The 13,968-nt window shown below is 38.5% G+C and overlaps 1 protein-coding gene and 1 pseudogene across 1 annotated transcript; one reads left to right on the forward strand and one right to left on the reverse strand.

Moving 5' to 3' along the window:
* Positions 1-5,472: 5,472 nt before the first annotated feature.
* On the reverse strand, positions 5,473-6,639 carry LOC123206502. The gene has a single exon (XM_044623734.1). The coding sequence runs from the start codon at positions 6,637-6,639 to the stop codon at positions 5,473-5,475; it is 1,167 nt and encodes a 388-aa protein (XP_044479669.1).
* A 2,687-nt stretch (positions 6,640-9,326) lies between these two features.
* LOC123206503 lies at positions 9,327-13,749 on the forward strand (annotated as a pseudogene).
* The last annotated feature ends 219 nt before the right edge of the window (positions 13,750-13,968 follow it).

Below are 13,968 nucleotides of genomic sequence, written 5' to 3' on the forward strand. Positions count from 1 at the left end.
GAGCTAATTTTATATTCGCCATTAAGGAACTTCAAGGCCTGATGGTTAGAATAGAGCACAAATTGTTTAGGCCTTAAGTAATGACTCTAATGATCAAGAGCCCTAACAATTGCATAGAACTCTTTATCATAGGTGAAGTACCCCCTTTTGGACTCTTTTAGCTTCTCACTAAAATAAGCAATTGGCCTCTTGGCTTAAGTAAGGATAACTCCAATGCTAACTCCACTTGCATCACACTCTATCTCAAATAACTTGTCAAAATCAAGTAAAACAAGTATGGGAACTTCACATAGCCTCTTCTTGATCTCTTCAAAGGCTTTAGTTATTGTCATGGACCACTCAAAGTTGCTCTTTTTCATACTTTCAGTAATGGGAGCCATTATGGTGCTAAAATTGAGCACAAATCTCCTATAAAAGGATGCCAACCTATGAAAGCTTCTTGCCTCGGTGATGGTCTTGGGTTGAGGCTAAGACTAAATAGATTCAGCCTTGGATTGATCCACTTGCACTCCTTCTTTAGATACCATGTACCCAAGGAACACAACTTTGTCTACAAAGAATTCACATTTCTCCCTTTTTGCATATAACTTGTTTTCTTTTCAAGACATCAAAAACACTCCTCAAATGCATAACATGATCATCATGATTTCTACTATGTACAAGTATATCTTCAAAATAAATAACTACAATTTTGCAAAGAAAGGGTTTGAGTACCTTATTTATGAGCCTTATGAAAGTGCTTGGAGCATTAAAGAGGCCAAAGGGCATGACCATCTACTTATATAGGCTTTTTTTGGTCTTGAAGGTTGTCTTCCACTCATCTCCTTCTTTCATTCTAATTTGATGTTAGTCACTCCTTGGATCAGTATTTGAAAACACATAAGCATCATGCAATTCATCAAGCATATCATCAAGTTTAGGAATGGAGTACCTATACTTGATAGTGATGTTATTTATGGCCCTACTATCAACACACATCCTATATGTGCCATCCTTCTTTGGAACAAGTAGTGTCAGTACCGAGCAAGGACTCTTGCTAGGTCTCACATAGCCCTTTTCAATTAATTCATCAACTTGTCTTTGTAGCTCCTTAGTCTCCATAAGGCTGCATCTATGGGTAGGCTTATTTGGAAGTGTCACTCCTAGAATCAAATCAATTTGGTGCTTAATGCCCCTTAGTGGGGGAAGACTTAGTGGAAGCTCATTAGGAAATACATCCTTGAATTCAACAACTAAGGGTTGCACCAATGGACTTAGCTTATTCTCCTCTTGGTTACTTTTCCTTTCAAACATTAATAAGGCATAAACCGGTTGATGGTTAATGAGAGCCTTCTCCACTTGTTGACCACTCAAAAATAAACTCTCCTTCTTGACTTCTTTCCCCTTGGAAGCTATTTGGAGTTGTTGTGGACTAGGATGGTTTTTTTTTTTGGTAAGTAAAAATCTTATACCAAAGAGAAAAGGATATACAAGTGGCTTATCTAGGACAAGTCTCTAGATTAAGCCTAACACAAGCATACCTAGGACAAGCCCCTAGGTTATGCTGAAACAAGAACACAAATATCCAACCATTGGTACATAACACACCAAGGCAACAACACACAAACAAACACATTACATGGAAAACAATCACAAGATCGAAACCAACATAAGCTTACTCAAATATTGCATGAGGTATACCCCAATTGTTTGCAATAGACACCATTTCACTAGACTTGTTAACTTTCTTCAAGCAAGTTACCCTTACTCTAACATAATCTTTGATAAGCATTGTAACTCTCTCCTTTGGTAAACCACCTCTTCCAAAGCAAATGTCATTCCTAACCTTCCAAATGTGGTAGACAGTTGCACCAAAGCATAACTTACTCAAAATATTCTTGAAATTATTCTCCTTCCATTTGTTAGCCAATTCCGCAATTAAAAAGGCCCACGGTATGGAATTGAGTTGTTGATGGCAAAGAATAAGCATTCCATTCCAGATTTGGAGGCTAAAAGCACACCTAAAAAAGAGATGATCCATGCATTCCGGTTTCTCATTGCACAAAGGGCATAAATTGTGGGAGATAAGGCCGATTCTAACTAATTTATCCCTTGTCATAAGCTTGCCTCTACTACCCAACCACACAATGAAGAAGTGTCTTAGAAAGTGCCTTTTGAACCACACAAGGTTGTGCCAAGTAACCTTTTCTCTCTTACTTTGAATTACCTCCCAAGCCGATTTGATAGAAAAGGTGTCATTAGATTTAGGGGACCATATTAAGGAGTCCTCACCACCCATTGGGCAGCAAGGGAGAGCTTCCTTTATCTCCATAAGGTGACATGAATTTTCCATTGGCCATTTCCACCCATGCTCATCAATAACTTCCTTTACTTGAGCATTCTTAGGGATACCAGAATCATAGATAACCCGAGAACCATACTTATCTAATAACGGTCCATGGGGGTGCCAATTGTCAAGCCAAAGAAAGGTGTTTTCCCCATTGCCAATGATCTTCTTAAACCTGGTCTTCATTATTTCCCTTAGGCCTAATATCTTCCTCCAAACCCAAGAACTCTCACTATTAGGTTTGATTTCCCAAAAACATTTACCTCTTAGCTTGTTGGTCTTAACCCATTCCACCCAAAGTGAATTCCTCTTGTCAAGGAGAATCTTCCACATATTCTTTATGATGGTAGCTTTATTCCAAGATTTGCATCTTATAATACCTAAGCCACCCTTCACTTTAGGAACACACACCTCATCCCAAGCAACTTTGGCCTTTTTACCAACCATGGAAGCACCACTCCAAAGGAAATTCCTTAATATTCCATCTATCTCCTTATGGATACTTGAAGGGAGAATAAAGATAGATGACCAATACACTTAAATGCTAAAGAGGACAACCTTAATAAGTAAGAGTCTACCTGTATAAGATAAGAATTTGCTATGCCAAGAGGTAATACGCCCCACAATCTTATGAATGAGCAGCTTGCAATCACTACTTTTGAGTTTTAAAGTAGTTATTGGTACCCCTAGATACTTGAAAGGCAATTCTCCCACCTCCAAATTGATAGAAACCGAGAGCTTGGTCTTCCCCTTTTAAGGAATCCCGGAAAGGAAAATGTTACTTTTTGAACAATTCATTTGGAGCCCGAACCATTTATGAAAAAGGGATAATGATCTTTTCATGAGAGCAATAGAATCATAATTTGCCCTACAAAACAATAAAAGGTCATCGACAAAGCATAAGTAAGTTATATTATTCTTCTTACATTTCCAATAATGGTCAAAAGAAGGATTGTTCTTGAGCTCTCCAAGCATGTGGGAAAAGATCTCCATTGCCATGACAAATAGGTAAGGGGATAAAGGGTCCCCTTGTCTAAGACTATGAGGGCTCTTGAAAAAACCCACTAATTCCTCATTTATTCCCAAAGAGAAAGAAGGAGTTGTGATGCAACTTTTAGTCCAACCTATGAATTTATCATGAATACCAGTTGCTTCGAGAATTGCAAGAATGAAGTCCCAATGAACCGTGTCATATGCCTTCAAGAGATCAATCTTCATTGCACACTTTTTATCTTTGCTCACTTTATGGTAGTTGTGCATAAGGTCTTGACACAACATAATGTTCTCTCCAATATTCCGCCCACCCATAAAGGCTCCTTGGGCTTTATCAATGAAATTTGGGAGGATGACTTTAAGGCGATTTGCAAGGATCTTTGAGATGCATTTGTAGATAGTATTACAGCAAGCTATTGGCCTATAATCCTTACACCTTGAAGAGTCAGCAACCTTACAGACAAGAGCAAGGATAGTACAATTTACCTCTTTAAGGAGATGACCCGAGGAGAAGAAGTGCTTAATAGCTTTAACCACATCACTCCCAACAATCTCCCAAGCTACTTTAAAGAAGAAAGCACATATCCATTTGGTCTCGAAGCTTTATTGTTGTCCATGGCAAAGATAACGGTTTTGATTTCATCCTCCTCCACATCCTTGATCATGTTCTCTTTTTCTTGATTCTCCATTCGGAAAGTTAATAGCCTTTGAATTTCCTCAATATAAGAATTGCATGAATCCGTGGAGTTGAGGACCTTCTTGAAATAGCTTACAAATTCCTTCTTAACATCTCTCATATCACTCACAAATGTCCCATCATCTAGGCACACACCATTGATGGAATTCCTACTCCTTCGAGCTTTGATACATTTGAAGAAATATTTAGTATTTTGATCTCCTTCTTGAAGCCAATGAACCTTTGCTTTTTGTCGAGCCAAAGATTCTTCAGCTCCACAAAGTCTTGAGTAAGTCTCCAACCAAGTCTTTTCTTCCTTTGCTAAGTCTTCATTAAGAGGGTTGCTTTGGAGCCTATTCTGAACATCCTCCATCCTTTCTTTTGCTTCTACCACCTTCTCTGAAATTCTCCAAAACCCATCCCTATTTAGCCTCCTTAACTCACCCTTTAATCTCTTAAGTTTGTTGATGAGATTATACATAGGGCTGCCTTAAATGTCCCCTTTCCAAACCTCCCTCACAATACTAAGGAAGCTTTTATGATTTGCCCACATGTTGTAGAATTTAAAAGGGACCTTTCTTCTCTCTTCATAGCCCCCACAAGTCACAATACATAGGGACTGATCAGAGATAGAAGGGTTGAGAAAGATGGCTAATGATTCCGCAAAAACACCTTTCCAGTGTTCGTTCACAAGAGCTCTATCCAACTTGCATGCTATCCTCCTATGCCCTTCACTACAATTACTCCAAGTGAGCTGATTTCCCATATACCGAAGATAATCTATATTAGCCTCTCCACAACACTTATTTAAGTCATCGCAATATGTATCTCCCCATGACACCCCTCCAAGTTTCTCATTCAGACCTCTAATTGCATTGAAATCGCCCATAATTAGCCACGGTTTCCTCTGTATCTAATTTGAGTACCTAGCTATTTCCCTCCAAAGGCTTCTCCTTTTCAACGGTTGGTTAAACCCATATACTATAGTTATAGCTATATGAGTGTTCTCCTTTACTAACCAAGCCTCCCCATGAATAAATTGAGGGTTCTTCTCTATAATGTCTAATCTGATGGTGTCCTTATTCCACCCTACCCAAATTCTCCCATTGGGGTGTATATCATTATTATTGTCATACTCCCACTCCTTCCAAATATTACCATTCACTCTAATTAAATTATCATTCTCTACTTTTGTTTCCAACACAACCATTAAATCAATGTTATTATTCTTAATGAAGTGTCTTACCTCTATTTGCTTGATAGGAGCATTAAGGCCCCAAATATTCTAGCTTGCAACCTTGGTCATTTGGATAATAGGGGAGGGGGATTTGCTTTCTTAAGCTTAGCTAATTTCTTCCCCAAGTTCATACTCTTCATGTCCACATCCTTCTTCCAAAGATCCATCTCATCCACTTTAGCTTACCACCAAATGGGACTATTGTTGGAGAGTCCTCATTTTTCGTATCCTCCACACCACTTATGGAGGTTCCATCACACACCAGACAATTCCATTTACTGTCGTGACTTGACAATTCTTGGATGTGCTGGTTGTATTCTCCTTGCCCTTTCCTTTTGAATTTACATCTTCAACATATTTCTTCAAGTTCCCCTCCTCATGCATCACTATGCTCCATTTGTGTTGCCCATGGGACTCAATAGGGGCTAACATCGAGAATCTATTACTCTTATGAGTGTTTACCCCCGGATATTGTATCTCCACACTTTTGCCTTTGGCCTTCTTATCATATCCTTTTGCCACTTGCATCATGTTGTCTTTCCCATATTGTTTCTTAGACACTACCGTACCAACCTCATCCTTCAGAACTTTCCGAGATGTAGAGTTGCCTTCAACCTTAGAAGCAAAAGGATAGTTGGCAGTGGAATGTCCAAAGCATTGGCAACCATTGCATTTTAGAGGTTTCCAACTATACTCTACATTTATCACCATGCTTTCACCATTCGGAAGAGTTAAACAAATGGAATCTAGGCATTCCGCATCCACTTTGGTCTCAATGCATATCCTTGCAAAGTCCAGCCTTGTCCCTCCTTCAGTGATAAAATCCGCATAAAGAGGGGTTCCAATAGCACTAGCTATGTAGCTAAGACCTTTTGGAGTCCAAAACTCAAGAGGAATGCCATACATTCTAACCCAAATAGCCACCTTCTTTACATCATTAATCAGCATGGGGAGGTTTGTAGTCCATTTCCTAACAAGAAAAGGCTGTCCTCCAATGGTTAATTGTCCCTTTTCCACCGCTTTAGAAACTCCATCTATATCTTGGAATCTAAGAATGAACGCTCCTTGGTCAGAAGTCATAACCTCAGTAAGGCCATAAGTAGCCCATATTTTCTCTAGAGTTCTCTTAACAGCCAAGAATGGCGGTCTTTTGCCAAGAAAAAAGCCTACCGCACATGTTCTCCATTTTATTGCACCCTCTTCCACAATTTCTTGAGGAGGAGCAACACACACACGCCCCTTAGCATCTCTACCATTAGGTTTAAAATATTTCAGCTTAGTACATGATTTCTTTGGGGAGAAAAGGGAGGTCCAAGGAGACTTCTTTACCCCTTCTCCTGCGGAAACCGAAGAACCAACAACAAGAGGATTAGCTTCAGTAGCCTTTTCCAAGTCAGAAGAAGACATACTAAAATGGTATAAGGATGTTTAAGGAAAGAGAGAGGAAAGAAACAAAAGATGAATTTTGACTTACTAAAACTATGCTATCAGCCTGCAAAAGCAGTGCACACCAAGGCACAGCAGATGAAGAATTACCAAAAAAAGGAAAGGTGATTCTATCACAGAAAAGAAGAATGTAGCAAGCACCAAAGAGGGATGAGCGCCAAACACTAGAAACAACACCAAATTTGAATTTCAAGTGAGAGGAAACTTCAACAACACCACAACAAAGAAGACACCATAGAGAAGTGAAGGAAAGAACTGAAAACTGAAAACAAGATAATCAGAACTGGAAAGAGTTTGAAATCAGGAATGCCTTACATGAGTAAAACACTAGAAATAACACCTTCAATAAAAGCAAATTGAGACTCTAACACAAACGCCATTGATAAAGAAAATGAGCTTTAAGCAACAACTGGAAAAGGTGGAAGAGCCGGTGACCAAGGGTCACCGGACTGAAGGATGGTAATTGAAGGTTACCAATCCAGCCGAGAATGAAAGAAAGGAAACTACAAGGAAGAGGAAGAGGGGAATGAGGTTTTTTTAGAGAGAAGGGAGAGCATAATTTTTAGAGAGAAGTGGTCTTTTTGGCTTTTGAAATTATTGTATTTTTTCAACTAGGATGGTTTTATTCTTAATCTAGAAGGAAAAGTATTCTTCTTGCCATCATGCTTCTCCTCTCTATCAAATTGCCATGGCCTCCCTAGTCATAAATGGTATGCATCCATGGGAACGTTATCACAAAGTATCTCATCATTATAATGCTTCCCAATTGAAAATGAAATAAAGACTTGCCTATTTACTTAAAGACGAGTCCCATTGTTTAACCATTGTAGCTTGTAGAGTTAAAGATGTGGTATGGAAGGCAACTTGAACTTGTTTACTAATGTGGTTGAAGCAACATTTGCACATTTACCATTATCAATGATCAAGGAGCATACCTTCCCATTGATGGTGCACCTTGACTGGAAAACATTGAATATTTGTTCTTCATTAGGAAGGTTCTTGGCATGCAAATTTCTTATCACCAACATTTCTTGATAGAGGCATCATAGACGCATTGAGCCATCAAGGAGATCCGCTACATATTCCGATTGGGCCAATTACGAGAAGTAAAGCTAAGAAGATGCAACAAGCTTTAGTTGGACTCGTGGAGGGCTTGGAGACTAAGATCAGCTCACTCAAGGACGATTGGATGCTTGAAGGAGCCAACAGAGAGATCAACTTGATTCAGGCCCAAGCTTATGCGCGAGCAAACTTTGAATGGCCATAACTTTTGATTCGAGAGGAGTTACGGGGTCTGTAATATATCAATGCGAAGCTCATTTCGAGCTTTATAACCACAACTAGATTTGTTGGTTGCACCTAACTTGGAGGCCCAAATAATGTCATTTCAGTCCGTATTTTATAGTTTTTTGTTTACCCAAATTTAGGGCTTTAGTTTTATGATTTTGAGCTTGTTTGTGATTGGGCTAGACTTTATTGAGCCCAAGTGACATCTTTTCTTTTAATTTAATTAGTGCTTTGGGTAGTTACATAGGTAATGGGCTTGGGAAGTTTGGAAGTCCATTGGGTCATGGGTAGTTTAGGGTTAAGTTGGCATTATACTATAAAAACAAAACATTTCATGATGAATGAAAAACTTTTTTGGCTGATTTTTCACAAATAGATTGCTTACTATTGAGTTTACAATCTTTGAACTTATCAAGCTTGTCTTGTGGCGTTCACCATTCTCAATACCAAGGTTCATTCGATTCCATATCAATTCGGGCCAAGGTTAATTACGTGACGAAACCGATTCAATCCTGGGAAATATCTTCTTGAGTGTTAGGTCTTGTGTCAAATCGTCAAGGTGCGCATCAATTGGTATCAGAGCCGAGCCGAATCAGGTTCCATATCTATCTTTCTTGTGTTTTCGAGTAGGAATCCTCTTCTTCATTAGTCGTGATTTCGTTCTCTTGGTAATTTTGTTTTCATTTTTTTATTGTGTTTTGGTGTCCTTGTTTCCGTCAAATTCTTGAATTCTTGATTGTGTTTTTAGTGTCCTTGTTTCCATCAAATTCTTGAATTTGGATTAACCTTGGAATAGTCAAATTCTAGGTTGTGTGGGTGTCTAATTGTCTTCTTGATTGATCCAAAAAAGAAAAAAAATGAAAAAAAAAAGAAATAAATATATTGTTGAGGCCGAAAATATATATCCTTTGGGGAGTGAATTAGGGATTGGCTTTGTGTGGGATTCTTGACCTCTTGAGAAAGATTTTGTTGTTGCCGAAAGTGCAAGGGTAGTTCTTGGTGGAAATTATTGTTTGATTGCCTTGGTTTAAATTGCCTTGATTGTCAAAAAAAAAAAAGACAGTGGGAAAAAGTGGGATTCTGAAATTGGGGAAAATAATCTTGGATTAGGATTGCCTTGTTTCCTTTAATCTTTAGGAGAAGCATTGTAATTATCTAAGTTGGGAGATTGAGTTCTAGATTTGTTCCTAAAAATTTAATTTTCCCTTGAAAATTTTGGTAGTTCTAAATTAGGGGATTAGACCTTGGTTATTCCCTTAATTGCTTTGAATTTTTTTTTCAGGAGGGGATTTTGTGTGATCTAAAGAAGTTATTTTTCTTTCCTATTTTCGGCCAAGTAGCTTAAAAGTCATAGAAATAGTATGTGTAGAGAGGGTAGGCAGAGTGATAGTAACCTCAGTAGCATTAAGATGAAAATTCCACCTTTTCAGGGTAAAAACGATCTGGAAGCCTACTTAGATTGGGAGCGAAAAGTAGATCAGGTTTTTGATATACATAGGTATTCCGAGGAGAAAAAGGTGAAGTTGGCTGTTGTAGAATTCACTGATTATGCTAGCATTTGGTGGGACCAATTGTTGAAAAGTAGATATAGGAGATTGGGTAGACCCATAGATACTTGGGATGATATGAAGAGTGTAATGAGGCAGCGTTTTGTTCCTAGTCACTACCATAGGGATTTACTTTAGAAGTTACAAGGGCTTAGTGTGGAGGACTATCACAAAGAGATGGAGATAGCCATGATTAAGGCTAATATAGAGGAAGATAGGGAAACCACTATGGCTAGGTTTTTAAATAGGTTGAATAAGGAAATAGCAAATGTTGTAGAGCTCCAACACTATGTAGAGCTAGAGGATTTGGTACATATGGTGATGAAGGTAGAAAGACAATTACAGTGTAAGGGTAAAAGGGATGTAGTTTCCTATTCTAGTCTTGGAAAACCGAGTGTGTCAAAGAGAGATGATAGGCCACCTTTTAAGCCAAAAACTGAGTACTCTAAGCCTAAAGGAAAGGAATCTAGATGAGAAAAGTCTAGTATTAAACCCGAACCATTGAAGAAGAACAGTGAGATAAAATGTTTTAAGTGTTTGGGTAGGGGTCACAAGCTTCCCAATGTCCTAACAAAAGAACCATGGTGTTGAGAGAGGATGGTGAATATGAGACAGAGGAAGAGTTTAGTGATGAGTCTATGCCACCAATAGAGGATGCTAGTGATGTAGAGTTGGAGTATGTAGTAGAGGGTAAGGTATTAGTGTCTAGGAGAGCTTTGAGTTTACACTATAAGGAAGAAAATGACGAGCAAAGAGATAATATTTTCCATACTAGATGTCATGTGAAGGGTAAGGTGTGTACTTTAATTATAAATGGGGGTAGTTGCACGAATGAAGCCAGTACCGAACTTGTAGAAAAACTTAGTTTAACCATAATCAAACACCCTAGACCTTATAAGCTTCAATGGTTGAATGACTGTGGAGAAATAGGGTGAACAAACAAGTAGTGGTGGCTTTGTCTGTGGGTAGGTATCAAGATGAGGTGTTATGTGATGTAGTACCCATGCATGCTAGACACATCTTGTTAGGGAGACCATGGCAATATGATAGAAAGGTGACACATGACGGATTTAAGAATAGATACTCTTTCATGATGAGCCATAAACTTACCACACTTGTACCATTGTCACCAAAGCAAGTTTTTGAGGATCAAGTGAGGAGAAAAAATATGAAAGAAGAGAGAAAAGAAAGTGAGAGTGAAAACAAAAAGAGAGAAAATGTGAATGAAGATGAGCAATTCGGCCATGAGAGAAAAAACAAGAGAGAAAACAAAGAGTGAAAAAAAGGGAGTTTTTATGGGAAGATGAGTGATGTGTAGACTGCCCTTGTGACTAAACAATATCCATTATGATTAGTTTACAAGGAAAGTTTTATATTTTTCACTAATGTTGACAATTCTCTTCCTAGTGTGTTTATTTCTCTTTTGCAAGAGTTTGAAGACGTATTCCCTGAGGAGATTCCTTATGGACTACCTCCAATTCGTGGGATTAAGCACCAGATCAACTTCATACCTAGAGCAGCAATACCCAACTGACCAGCCTATAGAAGTAATCCCGAGGAGACAAAGGAGCTTCGAAGGCAAGTGGAGGAGTTGATGAAGAAGGGATACATGAGAGAGAGCATGAGTCTATGTGTCGTACCAGTGATTCTAGTACCTAAGAAGGATGGGACATGGAGAATGTGCATTGATTGTTGAGCCGTCAACAAAATCACTGTAAAATATCACTATCCTATACCTAGTTTAGATGATATGCTTGATAAGTTGCATGGATCTTGTATCTTTTCAAAAATTGATTTAAAAAGTGGGTATCATCAGATTAGGATGAAAGAGGGCGATGAATGGAAAACTGCTTTTAAAACCAAGCATGGACTATATGAATGGTTGGTAATGCCATTTGGGCTTACTAATGCGCCTAGTACGTTTATGAGATTAATGAACCATGTCTTATGTGCATTTATTGGCAAGTTTGTAGTTGTTTATTTTGATGATATTCTCATTTATAGTCGTAGTCTAGATGAGCATATAGGACATGTGCATGATGTTTTGCTTGTGCTTAGGAAAGAGAGGTTATTTGGTAATCTTAAGAAATGTTCTTTTTGCACTAACCAAGTTGTGTTCCTAGGATTTGTGGTTTCATCTAACGAAATTAAGGTAGATGAGGAGAAGGTCAAGGCTATCCGAGAGTGGCCAACACCTACTTCTATGACTGAGGTTAGGAGTTTCCATCGTTTAGCTAGTTTTTATAGGAGATTTGTAAGAGACTTTAGTATACTAGCGGCACCACTAACTGAAGTTATTAAAAAGAATGTAGGATTTAGGTGGGGTGAGGATCAAGAGCACGCATTTGCATTAATTAAGGATAAGTTAAGTTCTGCACCTTTACTTGCGCTACCTGATTTTTCTAAACCATTTGAGCTTGAGTGTGATGCTTTAGGTATTGGTATTGGAATTGTTTTGATGCAGGAAAATAGACCTATAGCGTATTTCAGTGAGAAGCTCAACGAACCCACTTTGAAGTATCCTACTTATGATAAGGAGTTGTACGCTTTGGTGATAGCGTTGGAGACGTGGCAGCATTACCTTTGGCCATGTGAGTTCGTCATCAGGATAGATCATGAGTCCTTAAAACATTTAAAGGGACAAGGTAAGTTGAACAAGAGACATGCAAGGTGGGTTGAATACATTGAATCTTTTTCTTATGTCATTCATTACAAACAAGGTAAGGAAAATGTTGTGGCAGATGTGTTATCTCGCAGGTATACTCTAATCTCGACTTTAGATACTAAATTACTTGGTTTGGAGTATATAAAGGATTTGTATGTGAATGATTTTGACTTTTCCAGTATTTATGAAGCTTGTGAGAAGACTACATTTAGTAAATTTTATAGGCATGATGGTTATTTATTTCATGAAAACAGATTATGTGTGCCTATGAGTTCCTTATATGAATTGCTTGTGAGGGAAGCACATGGGGGTGGATTAATGGGTCATTTTGGTATAGCTAAGACGTTAGACGTACTATAAGAGCATTTTTTTTTGCCACATATGAAACGAGATGTAGAGCGTGTTTGTACTCGTTGTATTAAGTGTAAACAGGCCAAGTCTAGAGTGTTACCCCATGGTTTATATACACCTTTACCAATTCCTACTGTACCTTGGGAGGATATTTCTGTGGACTTTGTTTTAGGATTACCTAGGTCTAGGAAGGGTAGTGATTCGATTTTTGTCGTAGTTGATAGGTTTTCAAAAATGGCACACTTTATTCCATGTCATAAAATTGATGATGCAACTTACATTGCTGATTTGTTTTTCAGGGAGATCGTGCGTTTGCATGGAGTTCCAAGAAGCATTGTATTTGATCGTGATGTGAAGTTTTTAAGTTATTTCTGGAAGGTATTGTGGGGTAAGTTAGGTACTAAACTACTATTTTCTACAACTTGTCACCCACAGACAGATGGGCAAACATAGGTAGTTAATAGAACTTTATCTCAGTTATTGTGTGATGTATTAGAAAAGAATTTGAGAACTTGGGAGGATAGCTTGCCACATGTAGAATTTGCATATAATAGGGTGGTGCATACAGCTACTGGTTATTCACCTTTTGAAGTTGTTTATGGTTTTAATCCACTTACACCTTTGGACTTGTTACCTTTGCCTGTTGAGAAACATACCAATTTAGACAACAAAAGGAAGGCAGAGTTAGTTCGACAGCTTCATGAGAAAGTTAGACAAAATATTGAGAGGAGGACTGAGCAATATGTCAAACAAGCTAACAAAGGAAGGCACAAGGTGGTCTTCCAACCTAGTGATTGGGTTTGGGTGCACATGCGGAAGGAACGGTTTCCATCCTAACGCAGATCTAAGTTGCATCCAAGAGGCGATGGTCCATTTCAAGTTCTCAAGCGGATAAATGATAATGCTTATAGATTGGATCTTCTAGGTGAGTATAATATAAGTGCTACTTTTAATGTTTCTGACTTATCTCCTTTTGATGATGCAGATTTGAGGACAAATCCTTTTCAAGAGGGAGGGGATGATAGAGGCATCATAGACGCATCGAGCCATCAAGGAGATCCGCTACATATTCCGATTGGGCCAATTACGAGAAGTAGAGCTAAAAAGATGCAACAAGCTTTAGTTGGACTCGTGGAGGGCTTGGAGACTAAGATCAGCTCACTCAAGGACGATTGGATGCTTGAAGGAGCCAACAGAGAGATCAACTTGATTCAAGCCTAAGCTTATATGCGAGCAAAATTTGAATGGCCATAACTTTTGATTCGGGAGGAGTTACGGGGTCTGTAATATATCAATGCGAAGCTTGTTTCGAGCTCTATAACCACAACTAGCTTTGTTGGTTGCACCCAACTTGGAGACCAAAATAACGTCATTTCAGTCCGTATTTCATAGTTTTTTGTTTACCCAAATTTAGGGTTTTCAGTTTTATGATTTTGAGCT

The sequence above is a fragment of the Mangifera indica genome, unplaced genomic scaffold (genome assembly GCF_011075055.1).
Source record: "Mangifera indica cultivar Alphonso unplaced genomic scaffold, CATAS_Mindica_2.1 Un_0039, whole genome shotgun sequence".
Taxonomy (NCBI): Eukaryota; Viridiplantae; Streptophyta; class Magnoliopsida; order Sapindales; family Anacardiaceae; genus Mangifera; species Mangifera indica.